Raw genomic sequence first — 12,155 nt, 5'->3', positions numbered from 1 at the left:
CTACCCAACTTGACCACCATTCGAAGACTTCAGGTATATTTTGCGATGGGTCCAAAATCCCTCTCAGTCACACTAACCCTTGCCTCTTCATCGGTAAATTTGGTTGTTAGCAATAACCAGTCCCATGACTGCATAGGAGTTACGCCCCAAAACACATACCATTTCTGTAGTGGTCACATTCTTGGTAGGTCAACTATTTGCAAATTAAATAAAACGTTTTACATTTATAGTCAAGAAAACAGGATTTTGTTTGTGTTTGCAAAGTAAAAATAAGGACCACTTGCTTTTCCCTAGTTGAGGGAGTTCTTAAAGCTTAGTGCACCTGTACATACATTTTAATATTATCTTAAACCAAGTAATAGCAGCACAAAAGTATGAGGCTAAAGGCTAGGCCTGAAATAGTATAAATGTCAATTAATGCTAGACATATTCCTATAAATGAAAAAGGTAAACAGATGAAAATGATGTCAAGTCTCTTTTAATTTCCTTAAAAATATAAAGAAAATGAGACAAAGGGCCTCTACTTCTTTGAAAGCACCAATGAGTGTACTTAATATATACATACACACACATATAAAACATACATATACATATATGTATTTCTCTCCCTAAAAGTAAAGACCGAGATCTTTGAAGTTTTCTAACTGGGTAGATATTAGAATGTATGGAATTTTCGGTGCCACAGAGAATACTTACACCAAGTTTACCAAGGCGGATACCCCACTGGGCATCAGTACTGAGTTCACGAAATCTGAGCTCCATTTCTGTTTCGTGATAGAGACTGGCCAGCTGAGAGCCCACCAGAGAAATTGCCTAAAAAATGAAAACAATTAAAATTCAACTACACACAGAATATGTTCCAACACCTTTTAGATGAAAACCAACAATAAATATCAAAACCTTTCTTTGTGCTAATAATGTGACATGGTATATATTGCTCTGTACACAGTCATTGCTTATACAACATTCAGGTCATTCAGCTTTTGGCATGATGCCATAAATTTAGCCTGGCTTTCCTTCATAAGAAAAGACCAAATTTTAGTTATCCTGCAAAAGCAGCTTCCCCTCCCCCAGGGCAAATTTTAAAACACAAACATCAAAGAGAAATTTTGCATCAATTAAACTTTGTCCTACAAAAAAGAACAAGGTCATAGCTCAAAGGATTCAAATACACTAGAGTAAGCATAAGAAATGAGGTCTGTGGCTGGGTACAGATTTTAAGAAATAAAATATTGTAATTCTTTTGGTTGAGCAATGCTTAGGACCTGCATACATTCACCAAAGTGCCACTAGTCAAGCAAAAGCTGGTAGAAACCAAGTGAGTTAGTATGACATTCCTTCTGTGAAATCTGAAGATCTGATGGCAAAGCCAACTTCCTTTTTCCCCCTAAATCTTCGATATTTTTTTGAAGTATATTTTTATTGATTTCAGAGAGGAAGAGAGAGGGAGAGAAACATCAATGAAGAGAGAGAATCATCGATTGACTGCCTCCTGCATGCCCACACTGGGGATTGAGCCCGCAAACCGGGCATGTGCCCTGACTGGGAATCGAACCATGACCTTCTGGTTCATAGATTGATGCCCAACCACTGAGCTATGCTGGCTGGGCTAAATCTTCAATATTTTAAGTATTAATGGTGTGCGCTCCCAGGTCATACCAAAATTTTGTCGTAATTCTGCCATGCTTTATCGATGAGCTTCCAGAGATTTTCAAACACTTCTTTTTGGGGTAAGAGAGTGCAGTAACTCAATGCCAAGTCAAGATCCACCAGGCGACAATTGAATACCTATGGGAAGAAAGCACCCAGAGAAGCAAATTCTTTACAATCAAAACCGAAAATGGGCTCTAAAAACTTGTCATTAAATTTAATTACAGATCCTATTAAAGAACAAGCGTTTCACACAAGGTTAGTTATTGTAACACAGTTCCAACTTGTTTGTTTAGTTGTAGTGTCCTTTATCAATATTATAAGTTTAAGGAAAGCAACTAAAAGAATTGTGTTCTAGCACTGGCCAGTTTTGGCTCAGGGGATAGAGCATTGGCCTGCGGACTGAAGGGTCCCGGGTTTGATTCTGGTCAAGGGCATGAACCTTGGTTGCAGGCTCAATCCCTGGCCCTGCTCAGAGTGCATGCAGGAGGCAACCAAATTGATGTGTCTCTCTCACATCGATGTTTCTCTGTCTCTCTCCCACCCTTCCACTCTCTCTAAAAATCAATAGAAAAATATCCTGGGGTGAGGATTAACAAACAAACAAAAAACCGAAAAAGATTGTGTTCTTTATGGCACAGTAACCTTACCTTTTCTTTTGAATGACTATCTCATCACTTTCTTCAAATCCCCTCCCCCTCTTCACTCTTTTTAAAAAACATATACATTTTTATTGATTTCAGAGGAGGAGAACGGAAGAGATAGAAACATCAATGATGAGAGAGAATCATTGATCGGCTGCCTGCTGCACGCCCCACACTGGCATCGAGCTTGCAACCTGGGCATGTGCCCCTGACCGGGAATCAAACTGTGACCTCGACCACTGAGCCATGTGGGCTGGGCTCCCTCTTCACTCTTCACCTGAGACATCAGAAGCAATCAGAAGAGAGAAAAAAACAAACACATCCAAAACAAAACAGCTTACCAAGAACAGATACTCACTTTGTGCAACAGTGTTGTAGCATTCCCCCTGACAAACGTAATGGCTTTCTCTTTCAGTGCCACCATAACTTTCCTTGAGTTAACTAACATGGCCTCTCCAAACAGCTTTTAGAAAAGAACAAAAAAACTTGTTAGGTCCTCTTCTATGCATCACTGTGAAAACTTTCATCAATATATGCAAAAAGCATGGGCAATTAATCTATAATGACAGAAAGCTGGGGCTGGGGGAGAACTGACTGGGAAAGGGCAAAAAGGAACCTTTTCAAATATCTAGATTTTCATTATTTATTTATTTAAAATATATTTTTATTGATTTCAGGGCAGAAGGGAGAGGGGAGAGACAGAAACATCAATGATGAGAGAGGATCACTGACTGGCTGCCTCCTATACGCCCCCCACAGGGGATGGAGCCCAAAAGCTGGGCACGTGCCCTGACCGAGAATTGAACCGTGACCTCCTGGTTCATAGGTCAACACTCCACCACTGACCCACACCAGCTGGCCTCAAATATCTAGATTTTTAAATCAGTCTATACCTTTGAGTCTATATCTTGATTGTGGTGTTGACAAGGTGAATAAATTGGTTGATAAACTTCAAACATGTACATTTTAATTTTGAAAGCTAGACTTCACTGAAGTTCATTTTTAAAAAATTGTTAGTTAATAAATAGCAACAGAGTAGTAGCAATGATCGCAATCCCCTGAGATCAGCTTCAAAGGCAAGTTACAAACAGGCAGTTTGTCTTCTAGAATCCTTTCACTGATGCTGTCGGGTAGTAAGTATAATTTGGGCCACAGCAGAACAAACAGCAGACAGAGAGTTTTGGCCTCATGTGACCCCTGGCCTCAGAGGTTTCCTCATTTGGACAATGGAGAGTCTTGGGGTTGTTGCAAAGATTGAATATGAAATGTGTGCAAGGATCTGAACACCATCTGAATCTTAGGGACACTCAACAAATGTTTCTTAAATATGACGAATTATTGATTTCCTTGTTATAGAGCCAAATAGGAAAATGTGGACCCCAAATGCCTGTTTGGCAGTTTTTCTGTGTCTGTATTCACCCAAAGTATTTGTTCTCGAACTGTACCTTTTCACTCAAACTGGCATCCATGAAGTTTGACACCGAGTACTGAAGACAGGTACCAAATGAAAGAACGACAAATCTCAGGGCCAGCTCCCACTGGCTCGATTCCTGCAGGCTCTGAAGCAGGGCGGAGATGGAATTTATACTAGGTAAAAAAGTAAGGCTGTCTCCTGTGAAATGATAAAAGTATTTTAATATTTAGGTATTTTTGAACAAATTATATCATATTATTAGAAATTGTTTTGAGGGACAGAATTACTTCTTCATTGCAGATAATGGTCTCCAAGTTAGTAAGTGACTCAACAATGCAGGTTGATTTAAGCCAGAAAATCTTGATGTCCACTAGATAATGAGGTATTTTGATTGTGACCTGCCTATTTTGAGATGCTTAAATCATTACCTGAGGAAACCATTTCTCCACTTGGAAGACCAAATTTTATGAACAGCTTCAAAAGTTAAGGCTATAAAGCCTAATCAAATAGTTTTCTGACCCTTTGAAAGAATAACAATGTAACAGTAATGCTATATAACAAAGGGCAATATGCAAATTGACCCTAATGGCGGAACAACTGCTCGACCAGTCATTGAGAGGCACTGACCACCTCTTGGGCCCTTTCCCTGGCCAGCAGGCTCCCATCGCCCGATGGCGAACGGGGAACCAGGAGTGGGTGGCAGAGGAAGCGGGTGGCGCCAGGCCAAGGCCCCCGCCCTGCCAGTCACCCCACACACAGAGGGCGACCCGCGGCAGAGTCGGGGCCAGCGAGCGGGTGGGAACAGCCAACCTCTTGGCCCCTCCCCTGGCCAGCAGGCTCCAATCGCCCAATGGCGAACCGGGAACTAGGGGTGGGTGGCAGCAGGGGGCGGGGCCAGCTGCCAGGGAAGATGGCCCTGATCTCAAGCCAGGCCTAGGAACCATACCCGTGCACGCATTTTGTACGCTGGGCCTCTAGTAAATAAATAACTATATTAAGAACATTAAGTCAGAGTCATATTCGGGATTTTAAGGAATTTCTACATTGGTATATTTACAAAATCATCATACAAAGGCCATGCATTTCTGATGTCAAATACCTTCACTAATGGAGCAGTATGGTAAACTCGTAGAATCCAGGGGATGTCTCTTGCTTTCTACAAAAGAGAATAAATTAAATAAAACTCAGTAACTCTCTCGTGGAGCACATATGCACATCACAGAGACATTCTTTTGTGTCTGGCTTCTTTTGCTCAGCATGATGCCAGGGAGGTTCATCTACGTTACTATGTTGTAGTTCTGGTTCCAAACCTCTATAGTTTAATTCCTGTCAATAAAGCAGAGATACACTGACAATAAGGCCACGAATGAGATTTACCAGCTAGAGGGACCAGTGATGAAATCAGCTCGTAAATAACAGGGAGCACCATCTGCGACTCAAGAACGATTCCATCCTCGCTGAAGAAGTCGCTGTAGGACCACTCTTCATATGGGTCTTTATGTGTTCCAAAGGAAGTCTAAAGACCAAATCGCACGGAAAAGATTCTCATAAGGAAACTCCAAAGCACACAACACTATCCTCACCAAGCAGAATCCAGGATCAGGGATATTAGAGTCAAATGCAGTGTGATGGTCAAATACAACTACATAGTCTGTTCCTGCTGGTCGATGGCTTATAACAATGCCATTTTATTTTACTATCTATTTAAAATATATTTTTACTGATTTCAGAGAGAAAGGGAGAAGGAGAGAGAGAGAAACATCAATGATGAGAATCACTGATCAGCTGCTTCCTGCATGCCCCACACTGGGGATCTGACCTGCAACCCGAGCATGCGCCCTGACTAGGAATTGAACCGTGACCTCCTGATTCATAGGTTGATGCTCAACCACTGAGCCACACTGGCCAGGCTAACAATGCCATTTTATGTTATGTTATTTATTTTATTTTAAAATTCTCACCCGAGGATATTTTTCTATTGATTTTCAGAGAGAGTGGAAGAGAGAAGGAAAGACAGAGAGAAATATCGATGTGAGAGAAACACATGGATTGGTTGCTTCCTGCACATGCCTGACCAGGGCCCCGGCCAGGGAGAAGCCTGCAACTGAGGTATGTGCCCTTGACCCGGAACTGAACCCAGGACCTTTCGGTCTGCAGGCTGACGCTCTATCCACTGAGCCAAACCGGCTAGGGCAACAATGCCATTTTAAATTAAACTGTTAGCCTAAGATAAGGACAATGCTCAGAGGTGCCTTGTTTGAGGCCCAATTTTTCCTAAGACTGTGCAAATCAGAGGCAATACATGTGACTGGAAAAGAAGTGGCTTCATGCCCACTGGTCCAGAATAAGAAACTACAAGAGATAAGTCAGTATTTGTGTAGCCTATGCATGTGACTTAAAAGTGGTGCGTATGGAGTGGCAGAGCTTTTGCTTAAGGAAAAAATTCAAAAGCAATTTACTTTCATTAGGATTCCCCCGTCGTCCATCTGGCACTGTCTGGAAAGCTCTACTGCCATGAGAGTATATTTACATAGTTCTAGAGCATCTAGGAGGAAATCTGAAAGACAATCAATAAACATCATTAAACTAACAGTTAACTTATTTAGAATACTGACAACCTTTTAATAATCACGATTCAAAATTCTAAGGAAGGCCACAAAGCAGAGAGGTTTCCACGTAACCCTAAGTAATGCAAGTCAAAGGTTTTCTTGAGCTTGGCTGGAAAGTAAGACCAGGTATGGGGGTGGGGCAAGGAATTTCACAGTCCTACGAAAGTGAACATCATCACGGTCCGAAATGACATCGTTACTATTTGGCAACGTTTTAATAATCCCCATAGAGAATGGATCATAATCCTCCCTTTGTAAAATGGAGATACGACCGACCTCTTCTCTGTGACTGCAATGTCCAATTGTAAAGGGGCAGTATTTGGGAGCTAAGTAAGACATGAACCATAGAAGATCAAACTCTGTGTAGGACAAATCTTGTCACCTGGACTGCAGGTGGTGGCAGCTTGGCACGCGAGGTCATGTATTTCGGAAGGAAGGCTTAGTCCCACAGGTGCTGTCATCGGAACGTCATTAGCCAACATCTGACAAAGCTTCTGACACGTCAGAAACAGCAGTTTCCCAGTGTCCGTGTTGCAGTGATACTTAAACAAGTCTCTTCGGAAGAAAGAAAGGGTTGGAAGTTAGAACACTCTTATTGAAGGTAAATGCCCTTGCCTTTCGGGGATCAATATACAACCACCACCAACTTTTAAAATGACTTCATGGTCTCTAGTTCGTTTTGTTTTTCAACTTGTTTAGGATACTGTTAACTGTCAGATGCAAGGTGACCTAAACACAATGGTTAGGTTACCTAACTATGCAGTATTAGTCAGTTGTCTTCTATGTTACCACCTTCGGACCCAGAGCCCAAAATAGGCTCCCAGGGTGAGAAACCAAGAATCACTGTGGTGGAAAAGAAAAGTGTCCCTGGCCCTACCCTGGCCACCGTAGAAGTAAGCAAAGCAAATGCTCCCTCCAGAGGAGCTGTGGGGTGCGGAGAGCCGGACGCACCTGCACTTTTTCAGCGCCGTTCCCACGTTCCCCTCGCTCAGGGCCCTCAGGGTCAGCTCCGCCTCCAGCTCCTGCTCGGACACCTGCAGGGCCAGCGCCTGTCGGTGCAGCTTGGACTCGGGGCTCAGGCTCTTCTTGGCAGCCGCCAGCTCTGCAGTGCCCCTGGGTTTGGGCTTCGCCTGCGCGACTTCTTGAGCTTTGATGTACTGTTCCCGGAGCTCTGCTACCAGGGAGTGATTGCTATAATCTTCAAAAGCAAGAAAGACCTCAAAGTTCTCCTGCCGCAAGGAAAGCGAGACAGAGCCCCAAGACTGTTTAGTTCGTCCACTGTAAAAAGCATCGGGATGTCTCCAACCTCTCTTTCTTCCCTCTCCCTCAGAGACTACTCTGTAAGTTAAGGATTTAAGACTGCATATAATGTCTAAGCGCTATGCTGTACACCTGAAATGGTACAATATTGACTGTCAACTGTAATAAGAAAAACTTAAAGTTAAAACAAAAAACACTCATAGTTCAAGTTATGAAAGTAACAATATCATGACAAGTTTAGAAAATAGGAAAACATCACTTGAACCCAGGTGTTCTCACCTTCAGCACCATGGACATTTGGGCCAGAACTGTGGGGAGCGCTGAAAGGAAGGAGGGAGGGATAGGTACTCGATTTGGGTGATTCTACTCTGGAGGCTGGAAGAACCTAGCTTTGCTCTTTTCTATCCTAACTCCTGGTTGGCTGCTGGCTTCAGACCGAGAATGGATTTCTCTGACCCAGGAAATCTATCCCACGGAAGGCCAGGTGAAGACACCAAGCGGTGGTGGGAGCGAGGCAGACCGTTCACCTGGCTGCCTTACTTCAGGGCAGGGTTTCTCAATCTTGCCGGACGAGTCTTTGTGGTGGGGGCTGCCTTGTGTATAGCAGGACATGTAGCAGCATCCCTGGCCTCCACCCACCAGATCTGGTGCCATAAATGTTCAATAAACAGTAGCACGAAAAATACATATGACTCTGCCTGGATCAAAACCATTGCTTTAAAATCTCTCTTTCAAATTTAAGAACATGAAGAAGTTAACTTATGCTGACTCCCCAGGTGCTTTTCATGGAGACATCTGTTGTCTAATACAGTAGGTCTCAAACTTTTTGGTGCAGCACCCCTGGACATTCTAAGGAACCCCAAGAAGTTTGCTTATGGGATATCTATCAATATTTACCATATTAGAAACTAAACTGAGAAATTTTTAAAACAAAAGGGGCTATAAAAGTGCCTTCATAGTGACGACGTTATCATTTCATAAAGTCTATGAACAAAAAACCCTAAACAATTCCTTATTATTGCTGTCTATGTAGTTTTTATCTCATGGACCCCCGCAGAGGGTTTCAGGGCCCCTTAGGGTTCCATGGGCTGTACTTTGAGAGTTAAATCTGCCAGCATTAATTTAAGTTTTCACAAAGAGATCCTCTTTTCATACAACTTTTTTCTATTGGATAAAACTTATCCCTTAACTTTGAAAGTCCTTTTATTTATACAATCTTTTGTATGAGGAAGGCCCTGGAGCCAAAATAAAATTAATTATTTTTAAATCTCAAATCTTAGGACAGTTAATCAAATCAAAGGTAACAAATATTAATTTTTAAGAAAGCCGAGTTAGCTAAAATAAAACTATGTAGAAAAAATATTTTAGACACCATGAAAGAGTAGACAGTACATCCAGACTCTGAAGGCCTGTGCAGAAAACTTTAAGGAGGGGCTGACCATCTATGTCAGAGGCACTGATTAGTCCAGTAATAATGTTCAATATAGCTTAATACCTTTACCTGTAAGCTAGCAACAGTTTTAAATAGATTCAACATATCTTCACACTCATCCTTCTTCTGCGGATTGTCTGTAATTAAAATTCTTAGTTATAGCAGACATCCAAATTCCCACATTATCAGAATTTATAGAAGCCAAAATTTTAATTAGCTAGGTCTATTGAGATGCTGATTTAAGACAACTTAAGTTCAAAAAGAAATCTAATTATTCTTTTGGAAGGTACAAAAGAGAAGCTTATAGGTTACAAGAGAACTGGCAATTTTTCTGAAATAAACTGTAGCTCTTTTTTCTGCCCAAAAGAGTTACTTTGTTAATCATTTTATTTAAGTTCAAGATTAAATAGATTCCTCCCCCTCATCATAACCAAATGATAAGAAGAAATATGAATAAAAAGTGCAAGACACCAAAGAAATCTAGTCTAGCATGAAACAGCTTACTGAAACAAAAACGAATGAAAAGTTGATTTTAGATGCATCTATTCTTATGCTACAAATCGATAGAATAAGGCAAGGAAGACTTTTCACGAAGAAAAGTGGGTGGGGTCAGCAAAAACCATCAGAGCCAGAACAACTGTGGGTCAGGATAAGATTGGTGTTGATGCTCCCTTCTAAAAAGGATAAACTTTAGAACAAAGCCAAGGTGAGGGGACAGAGGTAGATGTTACCTTTCTGAATGTCGCACAATATTTTAAGAATGACTACTGATGTCTTCACTACAGACATTCTCCAGGCCTTGTCCTAAAAAGAAAGATGCAAAATGAAATTTACTTCCTTATTTGCCACTTTGGTAGTACACACACATAACAAATACATGAAAACTATGGGATCAGAAAAAAAATTGCTAGAAAGTCCCTCTCAGGAGCACTCCCAGTTCATTTCCACATTTCAGGTCTGGGCCCCCACTCCCCCCGCCGTGAGTTACCTTTGCCTTTCCCTCTCCTAAGCTCCAAAGGCCCTGCTTTTGCTGAAAATCTGAGAGTTCTGTTACTGGGAGCTGGGGAACCAAGAAATATCCACCCCCTCCCCCACCAAAACACATCTCATTTCCCTAAAAGTAAAAAAATTATGTGAACTGCTGAGACAGTTTAGGAGGTATCTATCTCTAAAGGTTTAAAAAACTCAGCTAACCTGGGTAAATTAGGTATTTGGTTTCTTATCTCTATAAAGAAGTGAACTGGCTCTCTTGAAATGGTTTCTAAGTTTCAACCTTCTAAGATAATTTATACTTATGCTGTTTCTGTGGCTGACATTTGATAATATTGACTATGTCCCATACATACAATGAGGAAAATTGTTTATACTGCAAGGCATGATGGGAAACTCCTATGTACAACAAAGACTTCAATTAATCCTAATTCATTTAGTGTGGGCTCAAGCCAAAGCTCCAAAGCAGCCCTATGTGGCTTTTTTATTTTTTAAATTTTTTTGAATTTATACCAATTTTTTATTATTGAAATGGCTTTTTATTATTTTTTTAAAATGTTTTTATTGATTTTGAGAGAGAAACATCGGCTGCCTCCTGCACGCCCTCTCCTGGGGATTGAGCCCACAACCCGGGCATGTGCCCTGACCTGGAATCCAACAGGAGACCTCTTGGTTCATGGGTTGATGCTCAACCACTGGGCAACACCGGCCAGCTATCTTTTTTTCTACATAGTGCATTGGCACAGGAATTTTTATATTAGGCCATTCTAGCAGTGAGAAGAGCAGATATTCACATTTGTACTTATACCCTATTGCTTCCTCTCCATAAAAATTGGATTTATCTACATTTTATTCAGTGAAAACCTCACCTCTTTAGAACCATCTGGTTCTTCTTGCATTGCCAATCGTGCCCATATAATGACTCTTTCTGCAGTCTTCTTAGCTTCCTCTGGAGGCAGAGACCTCAGCAAAAGGACACAGTCCTCACCCTGTAAGTAGTGTTTGAAGGAAGAAAAAACAGCTGACACCTTTGTGCAAAAAAAAAGTTGGGACTTACTTCTCATTTTCTATTTAAAGATAAAATGATATTTTGAAAACTAGATTACGATAAGATAAAAATATGAACATTCTGTTGATGATAGCAAAGAAAGAAATTAAATTAAAATACCACTCTTTGTACTTTGTAATTCTATGCTTATTGAATTATAGAAAAATAACGACACTTATGAATAAAAATAAAAAGCCCATATCCTATTCTGGAATCAAAGGGTACCGGAGAAAATATAAGACATGAATCTGAGTTTTGTTAAGTAGTAAAGAGTGTGAAAATCCATTAGCTATTCACAAAACACTTTACAGAACCTACAGATATGAAAAACATGGTCAGCCTAACAGTCAATGTTTTTATCGTGGTATAACTTTATCTTGTGTTAATCTATGTAGATAATTTGGTTGTTTTGAGTTTTTAATGGTTTTGCTAACAAAGTAACCATAGGAAAGAAAGGACACTATGAAACTTTCATACCTGGTCTCTATCTATCAGGTCTATAATCCTCAGACTGTAGATTTCATCAGGAGGCAACATGTATGCTTGGGCCACCTTCAAAGCATCTTCTAAGGAGGATGGGACATCTTGTTTGAGAATGTATCTGACCACCCTCTGAAATAGACACAATATATACATTAATTTCTTTATTATAAAATCTCACAGAGAACCCAAAAATCATCCGTTCAAAAGGTAAAGTATTCATTAAACTAAGGCAGCGCCCTAACCAGTTTGGCTCAGTGGATAGAACATCCGCCCTCGGACTGAAGGGTCCGGGTTTGATTCTGGATAAGAGAATGGTTGCCGGCTCATCCCCACTGGGGGACGTGCGGGAGGCAGCTGATCGGTTTCTCTCTCATTGATGTTTCTAACTCTATCACTCTCCCTTCCTCTCTGTAAAATCAATTTATTTAAAAAATAAAAATTAAGAAAATAAATTAAAATAAGGCAGTAAAAAACTAAGCTGTATGAAACATTAAAAAATAATTTACATTCTGACTTTTATGACAGTCCTGCCCAACTCCCCCGCCCCCAGCTTTATTGGGCTATAAATGAAAAATCAAACATAGTATATATTTAAGGTGTACAATGTGATGATTTGATATATTCA

General features: G+C 40.8%; 1 protein-coding gene across 1 annotated transcript in view; it reads right to left on the bottom strand.

Moving 5' to 3' along the window:
• KNTC1 (kinetochore associated 1) overlaps positions 1 to 12,155 on the bottom strand; it is a 61,728-nt gene that overhangs the window by 22,631 nt on the left and 26,942 nt on the right. Inside the window, exons 30-42 of the mRNA XM_054712496.1 lie at positions 11,525 to 11,659; positions 10,869 to 10,988; positions 9,741 to 9,813; positions 9,079 to 9,146; positions 7,269 to 7,546; positions 6,700 to 6,872; positions 6,168 to 6,265; positions 5,086 to 5,224; positions 4,808 to 4,864; positions 3,740 to 3,906; positions 2,653 to 2,757; positions 1,660 to 1,788; positions 697 to 813 (exon numbers count right to left, since the gene is read on the bottom strand). Coding sequence (XP_054568471.1) covers positions 697 to 813; positions 1,660 to 1,788; positions 2,653 to 2,757; positions 3,740 to 3,906; positions 4,808 to 4,864; positions 5,086 to 5,224; positions 6,168 to 6,265; positions 6,700 to 6,872; positions 7,269 to 7,546; positions 9,079 to 9,146; positions 9,741 to 9,813; positions 10,869 to 10,988; positions 11,525 to 11,659 — 1,659 coding nt within the window. The remainder of the gene's footprint in view (positions 1 to 696; positions 814 to 1,659; positions 1,789 to 2,652; positions 2,758 to 3,739; positions 3,907 to 4,807; positions 4,865 to 5,085; positions 5,225 to 6,167; positions 6,266 to 6,699; positions 6,873 to 7,268; positions 7,547 to 9,078; positions 9,147 to 9,740; positions 9,814 to 10,868; positions 10,989 to 11,524; positions 11,660 to 12,155) is intronic.

Source organism: Eptesicus fuscus, chromosome 23 (genome assembly GCF_027574615.1).
Source record: "Eptesicus fuscus isolate TK198812 chromosome 23, DD_ASM_mEF_20220401, whole genome shotgun sequence".
NCBI classification, from domain to species: domain Eukaryota; kingdom Metazoa; phylum Chordata; class Mammalia; order Chiroptera; family Vespertilionidae; genus Eptesicus; species Eptesicus fuscus.
The sequence above is the reverse complement of the archived record's forward strand: the minus strand, read 5'-3'. Positions and strand labels throughout refer to the sequence as shown.